Source organism: Aquarana catesbeiana, linkage group LG13 (assembly GCF_042186555.1).
Source record: "Aquarana catesbeiana isolate 2022-GZ linkage group LG13, ASM4218655v1, whole genome shotgun sequence".
Lineage (NCBI taxonomy): Eukaryota > Metazoa > Chordata > Amphibia > Anura > Ranidae > Aquarana > Aquarana catesbeiana.
The window spans coordinates 121,580,258-121,598,561 of record NC_133336.1 but is presented as its reverse complement, the minus strand read 5'-3'; the positions used below and the strand labels follow the sequence as shown (position 1 = coordinate 121,598,561).

At 41.5% G+C, this 18,304-nt stretch overlaps 1 protein-coding gene across 4 annotated transcripts in view; it reads left to right on the top strand.

Moving 5' to 3' along the window:
• GANC (glucosidase alpha, neutral C) overlaps positions 1–17,660 on the top strand; it is a 215,483-nt gene extending 197,823 nt beyond the window's left edge. For all 4 annotated transcript variants that reach the window (XM_073609527.1, XM_073609525.1, XM_073609528.1 and 1 more), the window contains one exon: positions 17,260–17,660. In XM_073609527.1, the coding sequence (XP_073465628.1) occupies positions 17,260–17,366 (107 nt within the window). In that variant the 3' untranslated portion in view covers positions 17,367–17,660. The remainder of the gene's footprint in view (positions 1–17,259) is intronic.
• Positions 17,661–18,304: the final 644 nt, after the last annotated feature.

The following is an 18,304-nucleotide window of genomic DNA, read 5'->3' as shown; positions in this document are numbered from 1 at the left end:
TGTCATGGCATGGGCATGTATGGCTGCCAATGGAACTGGTTCTCTTGTATTTATTGATGATGTGACTGCTGACAAAAGCAGCAGGATGAATTCTGAAGTGTTTCGGGCAATATTATCTGTTCATATTCAGCAAAATGCTTTAGAACTCATTGGACGGCGCTTCACAGTGCAGATGGACAATGACCCGAAGCATACTGCAAAAGCAACCAAAGAGTTTTTTAAGGGAAAGAAGTGGAATGTTATGCAATGGCCAAGCCAGTCACCTGACCTGAATCCGATTGAGCATGCGTTTCACTTGCTGAAGACAAAACCTAAGGGAAAATGCCCCAAGAATAAGCAGGAACTGAAGACAGCTGCAGTAGGGGCCTGGCAGAGCATCACCAGGTATGAAACCCAGCGTCTGGTGATGTCTATGCGTTCCAGACTTCAGGCTGTAATTGACTGCAAAGGATTTGCAACCAAGTATTAAAAAGTGAAAGTCTGATGGATGATTGTTAATCTGTCCCATTACTTTTGGTCCCTTAAAAAGTGGGAGGCACATATACAAACTGTTGTAATTTGTACACCGTTCACCTTTTTTTTTTTGCCACATCAGTGAGGAGGTTTACCATGGGAATAAGTCTTTTCAAATAAATATTCAAAAAACACTTCCCCTTAATCATCACATCATTATGGCTTTTGATCTGTTTCCTTAATTAGGATGCTTCATATCACAGAAGATAAGAGAATAGTAAGCCCCCCATCTGTTTCTACTCTTTATTGTTATTTTTCTTGCTCCCTATCCCTCCTCCCCCCTCCCCTTCACACCCTCCCGAGACCGTACCTCCTCCCTCTCCATGATTTCCTTCTAGTTTCCCGTTTAATTTTCCCGTTTTCTCCCCTAGGTCGGGATCTGCTGCTCTCTCTGTTGCTTAGGTTGTCCACATCTCAGCTGCTCTTATAGATTTTTTAAATTTTTCCCATACTCCCCACTTTGTCCTATAGGCCTCCATTTTTGTCCCTTCACTAAACCTCAAATACTCCAAATCCTGTATCTCATTTATTTTATTCATCCATTCCCCTATGGTTGGTCTTTCTTTTCTTTTCCAATTTTTAGAAATTAGGCTTTTAGCTGCATCTATAAAATGGGGTAGGAGTGTTCCGAGATAGGCCTTGGTGGGCATCTCACTCAGATGAAATAGAAGGACCCTGGGATCCTTTGGGAGATCGAGTTTTGTAATCTTTTTAGTGTATTTTTTAATCTCCTCCCAGAAAACTCCTATCTCGGAGCACGACCACCACATATGGGCCATCGACCCTATTTCGTTGCATCCCCTCCAACAAAGCTGGGATTTCTCCCTATCAATTCTATGCATCCTATCCGGGGTCATGTACATTCTCATCAAGCATTTATAGTTTAATTCTAATAGTTTATAATTAACTGAAGTGATCAGAAGTCGTTTCAGTATCTTATCTGTCTCTGACTCTGTCAGCTTTAGTCCTAACTCCTTCTCCCATCTGTCTATAAAAGTCAAGGTGTCTGTCCTCCTCAACTCTACCAGTATTTTGTATATACGGGAAAAACCACCATTTTTATCTGTTTCCATACAGATTTTCTCTAAAGGGAGTACGTTTTTAGTTGTCCTGATTGGTTGCGGTAAGGATTCCACAAAATGTTTTAATTGACCATAACGCCATGGGTTAATATTTATTCTGTCTCTTTTATTTTTAAGCTCTTGAAATGAACATATTTTACCCCTATCTACTACATCCTTCAATTGCAGGTTCTCATCTAGGAGCCATTTACCAAACCACTCTTCCCTTCCTGGAGGAAAATAGTCTACATCCTTTAGTGACATTAGCAGTGAATTATATTCCCAGTGTTCCCTTTTGTGAATGAGATCCCATATTCTGAGTGCGTGCCTAGTGACTTCATGTGGTTCTGTGTTATACTTTCTTATTTTAGGTGGACACCATATTATTTTGTGTAATTTTAAACCGTTAATTTTGTTTTCAATTTCTACCCACTGTTTTCCTTTATTTTTAACCCAATCTACCACTCTCGCAAGTGCAATGGCCTCATAATATTTAAAAATGTCAGGTGCTCCCCACCCCCCCTTACTTTTGATATTTATTAATTGAGTATATTTTAAACGTGGTGTTTTCCCTTTCCAAATAAACCTTACTATCATTGAATGTAGTATTTTAACATATGCAGGTGGGAGCGTGATTGGGAGCATTTACATTTTGTATGTTATTTTTGGTAATAGTACCATTTTAAAGATATTAATTCTTCCCGCCCACGACATTTGCCCCTGCTGTATTCTATTTAGCTCTGATTTTACCTCATTTATGAGCGGCATATAATTCGCTTGATATAGTTTTTCTACAGATGGTGTGATTTTAATTCCTAGGTAGTTTAAAGCTTCTTTCTCCCATCTAAACGGGAAGTGCTCTTGATATGATTGGTCTCTTGTCTTATTGGGGTTTATATCTAATACTTCTGATTTGGTAGTATTTACTTTAAAGTTAGAGAGTTTCCCATATTCTTCCATTGTGGCGAGGACATTCGGTAAGGAGAGTCTTGGGTTTGTTATGTAGAGGAGGATATCATCCGCATAGGCTGCGAGCTTATACTCAGTTCCACCTATATTTACCCCTCTAATGTTCGGGTTCTGTCTTAACCTGATAAGGAGGGGTTATAATGCTAACCGTTCACCTGATTTGGATATAAATACCCTCAAACTAAAGCTGAAAGTCTGCAGTTAAAGCACATCTTGTTTGTTTCATTTCAAATCCATTGTGGTGGTGTATAGAGCCAAAAAGATTAGAATTGTGTCAATGTCCCAATATTTATGGACCTGGCTGTATATAATATATATTGTATATTGTCTACTGATGAGAAGTTTAAATATCTCTGTGTGCCTGTGTTCAAATAAACAGTTCATGTTCAGCAGCTAAAATGAGCACTGCCTAGTTCTTGGTTGTCAGCCGTTGGAATATCTGATACCTATATTCAGACTGGGAGAAAGCAATCTATGATGGAAGCACTCAAGCAGAGTGTGGGACGTTTCGTTACAAATGGTTTCTCCTGACGGCCTCCACACGATGGGGAGAATTAGAGTGATCTGCTATTCCAGTAAGTAATTTGAAACACTGGTTCTGCAATCTAAACCCAGCTGCAGCCCTCCCATCACATCTTCCCCCTACCATGGCAATAGCCGTAAAAATATGGCGAAGATTTACCACTGTCTGGGATAGTAACCCAACCTCCCCTGTAAAACTACCAATCTCATCCCTCCACATGCTAATCCTAGATTTATGCATCTATAAGTGGCCCATCTATAGTACCCTGCTCTTAGACGACTTAAAGTGGATGTAAACCTGAAAAAAATTTTTTAATGAAGACTTCTACCTGGTACAGCAGAGGATGTCAAGTCATCTGTGCCCTCTCTTGCCACGAAGGTTAATCCAGCTTTGAGCAATCCTCTTGTCTTTTTGTAGTAAGATAAAAAATGACACACAAATAAGTTTGTGACACCACATCTCCCACTGCTGTGACTGACATCTGATTTCTTTATCTCATGAACGGCATGAGGCAGAGAGTGTTACGATTCCAGCTTCACACCCCCCTCCTTTCTTCTCCAGCTCTCCCAGGATTGGCTGCTGCACACCTCAGCGTGATTGGGCATGCTGAAGACATGTGCCTTTCCTGAGTTTTGACTGGATGTTACTCATAACTCAGGAATAGGAGAGTGTAGAGGTAGTCTGGAAGTCTTGTGAAGTCTTTGCTCTGACAAAGAGACCCACCCATGGATTCCAGAGTTTTGCGGGGCTCCTACTGCTGAAGGGGGTGACATGGTAGGGATACATGCAGTAGGCTTGCATGTATACAGGGCCTTGCAAAAATGTTCACCCCCCTTGGCTTTTTACCTATTTTGTTACATTACAGCCTTTAGTTCAATGTTTTTTTAATCTGAATTATATGTGATGGATCAGTTGATGAAGTAAAATTAGAAAAATATATACATAAAACTATTTTTCAGAAATAAAAAACTGATAATTGGCATGTGCATATGTATTCACCCCCTTTGTTATGAAGCCTATAAAAAAGCTCTGGTGCAACCAATTACCTTCAGATGTCACATAATTAGTGAAATGATGTCCACCTGTGTGCAATCTAAGTGTCACATGATCTGTCATAACATATACAGACCTTTTTGAAAGGCCCCAGAGGCTGCAACACCTAAGCAAGAGGCACCAATACCCAAACACTGTCACGAAGACCAAGGAACTCTCCAAACAATTAAGGGATAATGTTGTTGAGAAGTACTAGTCAGGGTTGGGTTATAAAAAAAATATCCAAATTTTTGATGATTCCTAGGAGCACCATTAAATCTACCATAACCAAATGAGAAGAACATGGCACAACAGTAAACCTGCCAAGAGACGGCCGAACACCAAAACTCATGGACCGGGCAAGGAGGAAATTAATCAGAGAGGCAGCACAGAGACCTAAGGTAACCCTGAAGGAGCTGCAGACTTTCACAGCAGAGACTGGAGTATCTGTACATAGGACAACAATAAGCCATACGCTCCATAGAGTTGGATTTATGGCAGAGTGGCCAGAAGAAAGCCATTACTTTCAGCAAAAAACAAAATGGCACGTTTTGAGTTCGCGAAAAGGCATGTGGTAGACTCCCAAAATGTATGGAGGAAGGTGCTCTGGTCTGATAAGACTAAAATTGAACTTTTTGGCCATGAAAGAAAACGCTATGTCTGGCGCAAACCCAACACATCACATCACCCAAAGAACACCATCCCCAGAGTGAAACACGGTGGTGGCAGCATCGTGCTGTGGGGATGTTTTTCAGCAGTCAGGACTGGGAAACTGGTCAGAGTTGAGGGAAAGGTGGATGGTGCTAAATACAAAGAAAAAAAGGAATATTTGGGACTTTAAATGAGACACAACGGGGAATGTTACGCTTCCACCCCTGGTTGCTTTTGCAAAAAAGAGGGGGGGGAGAGGGATTTTAGATGAGGTGCGTGGGGTAGAGCCAGACAAAACCATATACATATGTAAAAAATTGTATTCTTTATTTGACCAAAGATAGGGCATGGATCAACCCATATAAACGCATAATAGCACATTGGCATATAAAATACAAAGTATCAACATACATATTGAGGATAGTCACCAACATGACACAGAAAGTAAATATTATACATCACAGTCCCCCAAATGGAGTAGGCATAACATTATATCAGGGTGGTAGAGCAATAAAAACCATCTAGAATCATAAATATGAGATGGATGCATCAAAATAAGCTCAACAACGTTTCGTGGACTTCTATCCACTCATCAGGAGCAAGTGCATCCATATACTAAAAAGGGGATAAAAAAAAAAAAATCACCATTATAGTTTAATATAACCACAGACTGGAGGGGTAGAAGGATAAAGGATGATGATGAACAAATAAAAAGCCATAACTGAAAGTACTCACATAAGAGCTGATATTAGGCCATGCGATACCACCTGCCGGAGGTCAGCCAGATAAATATGTCCAGCACGGGAGCTGAGGAAAGGACCCAAGCATTGACCAGGAGCACACGCGCAGTCCCCCAAAAAAGTGTGTATGGAAAAATCTTGATGTAACTGTGGATGGGATTTCTGTATTGTATACAATAAAGTGGTATGTTACCATATTGGTATGAATAAAAAGAAATGTCACATAGAGTAGACCCATCACCACAGTATAGAAGTATATTGTGGAGCATATCAACAAGTTGAACAGAATGAAAAAATAGGGTGTCTATATGGTAAGAATAGGGAAGAGGAGATGAGATTCCTGAAATCAGGAGAAATTAATGAAAACTAGAGTAAATAAATATTAGTAATGCTTGTTATAAAGGAATTTAAGAATAAATCAAGAGCTTGCTATGTATTTACCCATGTAGCTCCAATGGGATATGAACCCAAAATGGAGTGCAGTGTGGGACTGCTAAGAAAAGGTCACTGAAGGGGAACTGCAGGGTGAGCCCAGCGGCCAGGGTCCCATCCAGCGTCACACTGGAATGACAACAAAGGAGAGACAGCATGGCAGCAGCCGGACCTGCTCACCATGTGTCAGTCAAGCTGAAATAGCACACGCCTGCGTGAAGGGACGCCCACTGGGCGTCGCACGCATGGAGTGGAAGGTGTGGCGCCGATGCACGGTGAAATCGCCCGCCCAATCCCCCATCCCCATAATGTGTGGGAGGGTGGGGAGAGGGAAGGCATGCAGCATGCATCGCAGCTCCCGTGCAAACAAAACAACGGCCAACCTGTTTGCTGCTGAACAAACTGAACCAATTCAGCTCAAGGGAGTAGAGACAATTACAGCAGCGTGTCCATCAAAATCAGCTGTGTTCAATGTGGTATATGGTAACTTGACCACTAGGGGTCAGATACAAGGAAGTGAAGGCTCTTGAACCACACGCACCTCCCTCCCTAATCAGCATCAAAGGAAAAAAGGAAATATTTGAGACTTTAAATGAGACACAACGGGGAATATTGCGCCTCCATCCCTGGTTGCTTTTGCAAAAAAGGGGGGGGGACTTTAGATGAGGTGCATGGGGTAGAGCCAAACAAAACCATATACAATACATATGTAAAAAATTGTATTCTTTATTAGACCAAAGATAGGGCATGGATCAACCCATATAAACGCATAATAGCACATTGGCATATAAAATACAAAGTATCAACATACATATTGAGGATAGTCACCAACATGACACAGAAAGTAAATATTATACATCACAGTCCCCCAAATGGAGTAGGCATAACATTATATCAGGGTGGTAGAGCAATAAAAACCATCTAGAATCATAAATATGAGATGGATGCATCAAAATAAGCTCAACAACGTTTCGTGGACTTCTATCCACTCATCAGGAGCAAGTGCATCCATATACTAAAAAGGGGATAAAAAAAAAAAAATCACCATTATAGTTTAATATAACCACAGACTGGAGGGGTAGAAGGATAAAGGATGATGATGAACAAATAAAAAGCCATAACTGAAAGTACTCACATAAGAGCTGATATTAGGCCATGCGATACCACCTGCCGGAGGTCAGCCAGATAAATATGTCCAGCACGGGAGCTGAGGAAAGGACCCAAGCATTGACCAGGAGCACACGCGCAGTCCCCCAAAAAAGTGTGTATGGAAAAATCTTGATGTAACTGTGGATGGGATTTCTGTATTGTATACAATAAAGTGGTATGTTACCATATTGGTATGAATAAAAAGAAATGTCACATAGAGTAGACCCATCACCACAGTATAGAAGTATATTGTGGAGCATATCAACAAGTTGAACAGAATGAAAAAATAGGGTGTCTATATGGTAAGAATAGGGAAGAGGAGATGAGATTCCTGAAATCAGGAGAAATTAATGAAAACTAGAGTAAATAAATATTAGTAATGCTTGTTATAAAGGAATTTAAGAATAAATCAAGAGCTTGCTATGTATTTACCCATGTAGCTCCAATGGGATATGAACCCAAAATGGAGTGCAGTGTGGGACTGCTAAGAAAAGGTCACTGAAGGGGAACTGCAGGGTGAGCCCAGCGGCCAGGGTCCCATCCAGCGTCACACTGGAATGACAACAAAGGAGAGACAGCATGGCAGCAGCCGGACCTGCTCACCATGTGTCAGTCAAGCTGAAATAGCACACGCCTGCGTGAAGGGACGCCCACTGGGCGTCGCACGCATGGAGTGGAAGGTGTGGCGCCGATGCACGGTGAAATCGCCCGCCCAATCCCCCATCCCCATAATGTGTGGGAGGGTGGGGAGAGGGAAGGCATGCAGCATGCATCGCAGCTCCCGTGCAAACAAAACAACGGCCAACCTGTTTGCTGCTGAACAAACTGAACCAATTCAGCTCAAGGGAGTAGAGACAATTACAGCAGCGTGTCCATCAAAATCAGCTGTGTTCAATGTGGTATATGGTAACTTGACCACTAGGGGTCAGATACAAGGAAGTGAAGGCTCTTGAACCACACGCACCTCCCTCCCTAATCAGCATCAAAGGAAAAAAGGAAATATTTGAGACTTTAAATGAGACACAACGGGGAATATTGCGCCTCCATCCCTGGTTGCTTTTGCAAAAAAGGGGGGGGGACTTTAGATGAGGTGCATGGGGTAGAGCCAAACAAAACCATATACAATACATATGTAAAAAATTGTATTCTTTATTAGACCAAAGATAGGGCATGGATCAACCCATATAAACGCATAATAGCACATTGGCATATAAAATACAAAGTATCAACATACATATTGAGGATAGTCCAACATGACACAGAAAGTAAATATTATACATCAGAGTAGGCAAAACATTATATCAGGGTGGTAGAGCAATAAAAAACATCTAGAATCATAAATATGAGATTGGAGCATCAAAATAAGCTCAATGATGTTTCGTGGACTTCTATCCATTCATCAGGCATTCATCAGCAAGTGCATCCATATACTAAAAAGGGGATAAAAAAAAAAAAATCACCATTATAGTTTGATATAACCACAGACTGGAGGGGTAGAGGGATAAAGGATGATGATAACCAAATAAACAGCCAAAACTGAAAGTACTCAAATAAGAGCTGATATTAGGCCATGCAATATCACCTGCCGGAGGTCAGCCAGATAAATATGTCCAGCATGGGAGCTGAGGAAAGGACCCAAGCATTGACCAGGAGCACACACGTCATATAGAGTAGACCCATCACCACAGTATAGAAGTATATTGTGGAGCATATCAACAAGGTGAACAGAATGAAAAAATAGGGTGTCCATATGGCATGATAAGGCATGTGGGAGACTCCCAAAAAGTATGGAGGAAGGTGCTCTGGTCTGATAAGACTAAAATGAGACTGAAATTGAACTTTTTGGCCATCAAAGAAAACGCTATGTCTGGCGCAAACCCAACACATCACATCACCCAAAGAACACCATCCCCACAGTGAAACATGGTGGTGGCAGCATCATGCTGTGGGGATGTTTTTCAGCAGTCAGGACTGGGAAACTGGTCAGAGTTAAGGGGAAGGTGGATGGTGCTAAATACAAGGATATTCTTGAGCAAAACCTGTACCACTCTGTGTGTGATTTGAGGCTAGAACGGAGGTTCACCTTCCAGCAGGACAATGACCCCAGACACACTTCTTAGAGCCGGTTCACACAGGGGCGACTTGTCAGGCGACCTAGCCGCCTGACAAGTCGCCTCCCGTTCTGTACAATGGAACCGTTCTAATAGGAGCGACGCAAGTCGCTCCGACTTAGAAAAAGGTTCCTGTACTACTTTTGGGGCGACTTGCATAGACTTCTATACAGAAGTCGTTTTGCAAGTCGCCGTGGCAGTCGTGTGCAGGTCGCCTCGGTGAGGCGACCTGCAAGTCGTGCCGCCCCTGTGTGAACCGGGGCTAAAGCAACACTTGAGTGGTTTTAGGGGAAACATGTAAATGTGCTGGAATGGCCTAGTCAAAGCCCAGACCTCAATCCAATAGAAAATCTGTGATCAGACTTAAAGATTGCTGTTCACGAGCGCAAACCATCAAACTTGAAGGAGCTGGAGCAGTTTTGCAAGGAGGAATGGGCAAAAATCCCAGTGGTTAGATGTGGCAAGCTCATGGGAAATCAGTATTCAGCACAAAAATGGCAAAAAGCATTGCAGTCTATTTATACTGTCACAAAGTGCACTTGCACGTTGGGAGCTCACACAGAACATGCAATGCAGATACCCGACCCCTATAAAATATAGCCAAATTTAGCGACCACCTATCATCCGATTGCTGGAGAAATTGCAGTACCCCTGGCACTCTATTCCACATCCTTTGGAACTGCCCATGCATAGCACCATAATGGCGGGTAGTATTTACTCTGATCTGCCAGGTTACTGTAATACCTGTAACTCTCTCCCCTGATTTAGCGTTATTAAATCTTTCCATCTAAACCCTTCTGCATTGCCACCATAAAGTAATAACACACATATTGTTTGCCGCTAGAATCAATATCACCAAGCTTTGGAAAAAAGTACCAACACTGCTAGATGTCATAAATAAGGTTCAGACCCACTACACCTACAAACTAATCCTAGCGAGAGACAGACGTTCATACCTGTAAAATTGTACCAGTCTCATTTCCAACCATTTATTAACCTCATGTGCATCAGTGTTTATTCTGTCTAATCTTTACCCTCACTTCTCTTCCCCCTCCTTCTTCATCTCTAGAGTTAGCCCTCCTTGTGTTCCTATACCCTAAGCTCTCTTAGTCCCCTTTTATCCAAACATAAGCAATGTTGTTCCTCAAATGTCCCTTTGGGTTTGATGTATTACAACGATGTTACTTTATATACAACCTTTAGCTGACAGTAGTATGCCTAAGTGTAGTTGCTGAACTTAATATTTGTTACTTCTTCTGTACGGACATACTATACTTCCCTTCTTTAAGAGCATTGCCTGTACTTATTTATGTTTTATTCATTGATTAAACTATACAGAACGTTAATGCCTGTACTTATTTATAATTCCTCAATAAAAATGTATTGAAACAGAAAAGCAGACACAGCCCTTTGAGTAGAAAAGCATGCAGCAGAGAAGGAGCCTTGCTTTCCATATGGAAGCAGTTGGCTCTATGCGGAGGTCCCACATGCCCCCTGCTAAAGTCAAAGCTAGAGCTCTTTGATCATCAGGGATTTTGAACACATTTTGTTATGATACACCTGGAATGTATTTAGTACACTGAAGCTGAAAGTTCAGTTTGGCTTTAGGGAGGAGACTGTAATGAGAGCACACTATTGCTACAATATAGGGAGTCACAATTATAGCTTAGCTACCTTTTAATGTGTATGCTTGAACAGAGAATACTTTGCACCCCACCTAGTTTCAGTCTATAATTTACTGTATATACTCGAGTATAAGCCGATCCGAATATAAGCTGATCCGAATATAAGCCGAGGCACCTAATTTTACCACAAAAAACTGGGAAAACTTATTGACTTGAGTATAAGCCTAGGGTGAGAAATGCAGTAGCTACTGGTAAACAATGCCCATCTGCAGCCTCACAGTGCCCATCTGCAACCTCACTGTGCCCATCTGCAGCCTCACTCTGCCCATCTGCAGCCTCACTGTGCCCATTTGCAGCCTCACTGTGCCCATTTGCAGCTTCACTGTGTCCATCTGCAGCCTCACTGTGCCCACCTGTACCTTTGTTTACAAACAACGGGTGTCTCCTGCTGTGTCATGCAACTGCAGTATTAACTGTTTGGTGGCCATCCACTGTAACAAAGCCCCGCCTCCTCCTTGTCCGTGTAGACGGAACACTGATTCAGTTTCCCAGCATTGTATCAATGGTCAGTGTTCCGTCTATCACAGACGAGGAGGAGGCAGGGCTTTGTTACAGTGGACAGCCGCCGAACAGTTAAGACTGCATGACACAGCAGGAGACCCTCAATCGAGTATAAGCCGAGGGGGGCTTTTTCAGCATAAAAAATGTGAATGTGCTGAAAAAAGCCAGCTTATAGTCACGTATATACGGTATATCTTTCTTTAGCGCTATACACATCCGGTGCAAGGACAGGCCAGGCAGGGCTGGTCAGCACAGGAGAAAACTGAAGTACAGAATGTTGAATAAATACAGAGTCTTATGATTCTATGATTAGAAAATTGACTTGTCTGTGCACTCCTGTTTTTTAAATATTTCCACTTTAATAACCCAGTGTCATATATGAGGAGTCAGCACTTGCATTTGCACTATATTACTTTACACTCCAGGCATACTGTTCCCCTGTTTTCTATTTACAAAGTCAATTAAATCAAAGGCAAGTACAGCAGATACGTCCACTGTAAAGGTGGCCATAGATGGATGGAAATTCGTCCAGTTCAGCAGGGACCAGCCAAATTTCGATCCATGTGTGGCCACTACACTTTAATAGAAGACGATCTACTGATCGACTTCTGTTCAACCTCCCTTTTGGATAAAAGCCGCTTGATCAGTGCTGCAGGCAATTGGTTGCAGTGGTGATCTGTGTATTCTGACAGCAGGGGAGTCTCTCTTTTCTGCCATAATACAATAGTGCAGGAAAGGAGGATCTCCCATCCACCTCAAATGTGTGGATGGGGAAATCGATTACATTTTTTTTCGTTCAGCCTACTGCCTGAACTATGTATGGCCAGTTTAAGGATTTAGTGACTACTTGCAAACCAGCTCTAGTATTGCATACTCTTTTCTTTACTATTATATGATACCACCAGGCGTCATGTATATGTTGTTTTATACTACTTTTTTAAAACAAAAACTGCCTGCTATTCTTATATTGTGTTATATAATACACCATAAGGTAGACCATATGGACCTGTGTGATGCTATAATACAATGTGACTGTGCACAGACAACATACAGAATTAGTGTAGGAATCACATCCTACTGTCAGCTAGACCCCATAAAATATAGTGTATGGCCCTCTGACTGTTTAGATTAAAACTGAACTTTGGGAACAAAAACTTTCATTTAAATATATTCCTCAATAGCCACTAAGACTATAAATTTGTTTTGTGTGCACCAAATGCGTTTATAAACCCAGATATTACTTTGTAAAAATAGCAGTGACATCATCACTGTGCTGTACATAGCCTGAGCAGAGCTATGGGAGGGGCCCAGCAGGCTCCACCCACTACAGGCTGCAGAAACCTACAGGAGGGGGTGGAGCCAAGACCAGCCACCCTGCATTAGGAGAGAGAGCAGCATTGACCGTCTTTATTAGAGGAAGCTCCCACACAGAGGCAAGGCTTCGCACTGGCTTATTGTACAGAACTGGAAGAAATACATAAAGCACACCAAGATTCAAGAAGAATACACATGACTCTTTTTTTTTTAGACAAAATTTGCTGATCCCAGAGTTCAGCTTTAAATTCTATCATCTAGTCATTTACCATCTCAAAGAAGTAGCAAATCCTACACCAAGTGTTTTCCCAGGATTCTGAGGCAGGTGTCTAAAGTATGTACAGGCAGTCTCCGTGTTACATACAATATACTTACATACGACTTCTACTTACAAACAGAGGAAGACAACAGGAAGTGGGAGGAAATCTACCCCTAGGAAGGGAAATTAGGATCCCTTTCACATTGCCAATGCCCGGCGTCAGCGGTAAAGCGGCGCTATTTTTAGCGCCGCTTTACCGTCGTTTTAGCAGCGCTATTCGGCAGCTAGCGGGGTGGTTTTAACCCCCTGCTAGTGGCCGAAAAGGGGTTAAATCCGCCCGCAAAACACCGCCGGAGCAGCGTTTTGCCGGCGGTATCGCTGCGCTGCCCTACTGATTTCAATGGGGAGCAGCGTTGGAGGAGCGGTGAGTTCACCGCTCCTTCACCTCTCCAAAGAAGCTGCTGGCAGGACTTTTTGTGACGCCCTGCCAGCGTACCACTCCAGTGTGAAAGCTCTCGGGCTTTCACACTGGAGTGCATGGAGCAGCTGTTTTAGGGCGTTTTGCAGGTGCTATTTTTAACGCTATAGCGCCTGCAAAACGCTCCAGTGTGAAAGGGGTCTAACTCCTGTAATGCCCTGTACACACGGTCGGACATTGATCGAACATTCCAACAACAAAATCCATGGATTTTTTCCGACGGAAGTTGGCTCAAACTTGTCTTGCATACACACGGTCACACAAAGTTGTCGGAAAATCCGATCGTTCTGAACGCAGTGACGTAAAACACGTACGTCGGGACTATAAATGGGCAGTAGCCAATAGCTTTAGTTTCTTAATTTATTCTGAGCATGCGTGGCACTTTGTGCGTCGGATTTGTGTACACACGATCGGAATTTCCGACAACGGATTTTGTTGTCGGAAAATTTTATAGCAAGCTCTCAAACTTTGGGTGTCGGAAATTCCTATGGAAAATCTGTAATGGAGCCTACACACGGCCGGAATTTCCGACAAAAAGGTCCTATCACACATTTACCATCGGAAAATCCGACCGTGTGTACAGGGCATAAGAGTTATCATGGGAAAAAGGTGTCTCCACTGAAGCTTTATCACCAATTCTTTTTTCCACGACAACCCAAAATGTTCAAAATCCAATTGTCACAGGGACAAAAATTGAGGTGAAATCTTATGAACAGGGACACAGACATCACAACAAATGTTCCAGGGGTGTTAACCCTTCCCTATGCTATCCAAAAAATGTATATATTTTTGGGTGGAGTTACACTTACAAATGTACTTGTTCCAACGCACATACAAATTCAACTTAAGAACAAACTTCCAGAACCTTGTTTGTAACCAGGGGACTGCCTGTATGCATTTTACAAGAATAAATGCCATGTTTATTGATTAGATAAACCATAACCCTTGGTAATGATATAACAACATTCCTTGGTACTAAAAGTACTTGTACCAGATGTACTAAGACAATATGCCTGTGCCTATGATATTGCTCGTGGCAGATCCTGCACTGAAACAGGAATAGCCCCAAACCTTTCCAGCATAGCTGTCTAAGTACAAGCATTGAACAGTGCAAATCCAATGTCTATGTAACTTAAAGTCATGTGTATGTTCATTACTTACTACTACTGTATATATTTGTATCATGCCATTTGGACTTTGGATTTGGACCTCATGCACACTGGGCGTTTTTGAAGCTACTTCCAGGGGCGTCAGGCATTTTTGTTTTTACTGCCTCTAAACTTCCTTGCATTATATCCTATGTGTCCATACACACATAGGCTTTTAGCAGCGTTTTCAGGCAGGAGAGTTTAGTGGCAGGAAAATAAAACCACTGCCAATGCATGCTGGAGCAGCTGCTTTATGGCAGAAAAAAATGCTTGAAGCTGCTAAATACTCCTAAACGCTAGGGGCATTTAGCACTTGAGTGTTAATTTATTTTACTGGCCAGAATAAATATATTCTGGCCAATGAAATAAATTAAAGCGAAAACACTTGACGCGTTTAAACGCAATACACACTTTTACAAGCATCAGGAGATTTTTTTTTTACCAAAGCTCTGCTGCCAGGACGAGGCTTCTAGGTTAGTTAGAAAAAACCGTCAGTGGGCATAAGGTAGTTGTAAATTGCAATGTCAGTATTGTGATATCATGATATATCACCCAGTACAACTAAAGGGGTTGATGGGCTGAATACACACGTCTTCCATGTGATTTATTTTTTCTTGATGCCAAGTTAATGCTAGGAATGAAAAGTTAGCATTTGCACTATGTTTGTAATTCTCTTTGTAAAACCTCAAAAGACATTTATTGAACCAGAAAAGTTAGTATTCACAACTTTCTCTGGCCCTACTGCGTAGCTTCATGCTGCATTTTTCTAAACTTTTCTGAATAAACCTAGACATACATATAAAGATTTCTTGTGTTCAGCCTATTGGCTGAAAAAGAGAAACCTATTACCTTCCTCTTTCCAAGCTAAACACTGAACAAAAGTATTTTCCTAGGGAAAGCCTAGGGCTATTGTATTCTGACAGTCCACATCCACGGCTGTCAGAAAACCTGAACATAGACTGCATCTGATTGGACCATTTTCAACCCAGTACCTTCAACAAAAATCGATTGAAAAATGTACTTTTTTCAAGTTGGGTGGTGCTACGGGACCACCCAAGACTCAGATTTACACCCAATTCAGAAAGAATCAGCAGAAATTTGAGCCGTGTGTAGTAAGCCTAAGCTTATAACTCAGAATTGACAGGCCACCGTTAAAGGATAACTCCACTTTTGTGAAAAAAAACAAGAGCAAATAAAAAAAATATATGGCATATACATTTGCTACGCAAACTATATTGTAATTAAATGTTATTAGCAATTACCTTTCCTTTTTTAATCTGCAGTGCTATGACTCTATAGTATACAATGCACTATGGCAACCTGGAGGCATACTATACACAGAAAGGTGTATGGCAGGGCTCAAAATTTCAAGCCCTTAGCTACTAGCCAGGCCTTAAGAGTTACTCGCCACCAGTTGCCCCACCCAACCCCTACCCTGCCCCGACCCTAAACACGCCCTCGTAAATTATGTCATGAAATAACACGTTTTATGCAGAATTAACTTACACAACTAAATATTAACAACAATATGAACATAAAGCAATATAAACATAAAGGGAAAATAAGTGCTTTACATCGCATTTTTAAATCACCCCTATGACAGTCGCCAATTATCAAAATCGGCATATGCTACATCTGACAATGTTTTCCGTGTTATTAAAAGTATTGGTACTCACTGTACCCTCCTGATCCTGCAAGTGTCCATCATGAGTGTGGGCATCTGAAGCCTACTAGGAGTCTCTTCCGGGATAAAGTGCTGCTGGCTACCCAGCAAGCACCTCCCAATCTCGCACAAGTGCAGTGGTACTTTATCACGGCAACAATGGAGAATAGCATTGCGTCATTTCCGGTTTAGAAATAAGGCAATGCTAGTTTTAGAGGATGCCCATTGACTCCTGGGATTGGTTACACTGGTATCCCAGGAGCCAATGCCAAAAATGATATGACGTACCTCGCCGTGGCGGGGTTTGAATGGAAGTGTAGCTTTTTTAGCAAAAAAAAAGGTACTATATATATTTTTAAAAATTACCAAAAAGGAATGGTGGGGCGATCAGCAACACATGTGGATGTGCATGCAAATTAGGGTGGAACTCCGCTTTAAGTGTAACTGCTCAAAACTTTTGCAGTATAAACTTAGAGCATTTTTTTCATCTTTACAATCAACGCATGACACTATGTATGGCTAAATAATCCCACTATCTACAGTTGCTAGAGGGATGCACACACACCACCGAAGAAACAGCAGGGGCCCAAAATACACACACTAGGTGTGCATGGGAGCAGCATCAATGGCACAAATTAGAAAAGTAAAGCATAGTATCATAAGTGCACATCAAGGCATAAATCTCCCCCAATAAATGGTTAAATAATTTACCAGGAAGCCTTACCAATTCATGTTAAACAGGTGAAAAATACCAGGTGGAAAATTGGAGAGATGAAAGCCAATGAGGATGATCGATGGCACACTTACCCTCAGCTTATTTCCACTCGCCTAATGGAAGGAGGCGAGTGGAAATTTTAATAGCTGGTGAATGGAACACCCCCAGGATTGCCATTTCCTGCTTGTGCGATTGGCTCACTGATTTTCCCAGAAGTCTGCAATAAGATACAAGACAGATTGTAAACTTACTCTGGAACAAAAAATGTTATTTACTCAAAAAGGGTCTACATACGTATTTTTTGTTCCCATCTAGGAGGAAAGAAAACAATGGAATTCACGTACAACAATCAACTCTGTCTTCTGAGCCTGGAGAACTTATCCCTGCAAGTCTGTGCTGACTGGGAGATCCACATAGCTTGATGCTGCTAATTCTCCTGCTTACACTGGTCTTGTCCTGTGAGATGTCACAATTTATGTGTGTTTTATGGCTGAGGGTCTGTTTTTTAATAAAGTGCATACACAAGTCCTACAGTACATAACTTGACATTCACCTTTGACAATCAAGTAATATAATTTTTTAACTCTACAATATGAATATCCTATTTTTTTTCTAAATTGGACGATCATGGTTTTCAGTGGTCTAAGGTTTAGCAGAATGAAATCAGAACAAAAATCCAATTGGTATTATATAATTAAAATTTTCATGTGAATTAATCTTTATGTCCTTTTTTTACATTATTTACTTCTACACTTCAACAATCTTACATTTTCTCCTAATAGCCAGCTGCCTGTAAACTTAGGATTTAAAGTGGACCTTCAGTAATTTTTTCATCTTTCCATCTATTAAAACTTCTGCCCTTGTTGTTTTAACTTTGGATAGTAAAACATTTTTTTCTGCCAATAATTACCTTATACAGCCCACTTCCCATTTCTTGTTTAGTCATTAGCCTAGGCATATGACATCATGCACAACTCTGTCTCTCACTTTCGTGAGAGTTTGCCAGGATGGGTGGGGGGATGAGTCAAAAGAGCGCCAATGAGAGCTGCAGAGCCGGAGGTGTGCCTCTGTGTCTGAACAGGCAGCAGCTTCAGCTGCCCACAAGTAAAATGGATGCAGCCAGACTTCATGGAGGGCAATTTCTGCAGCATATTTGGCAAGTACAGAATCACAGTATATATAAAATAATATGCAAAGTGGTTGGAGGGAAACTTAAGAATGGCAAAAGGTGTTAATATTACAAATTATGTGAGCAGACTTAAATTTCCTCTTTAATACCTTATTGTTGTGTGAATGATTGTGTTGATGATATGCTTTATTGGTTTTATATTTTGAAGCCCAATTGAACAAATCATTTAAA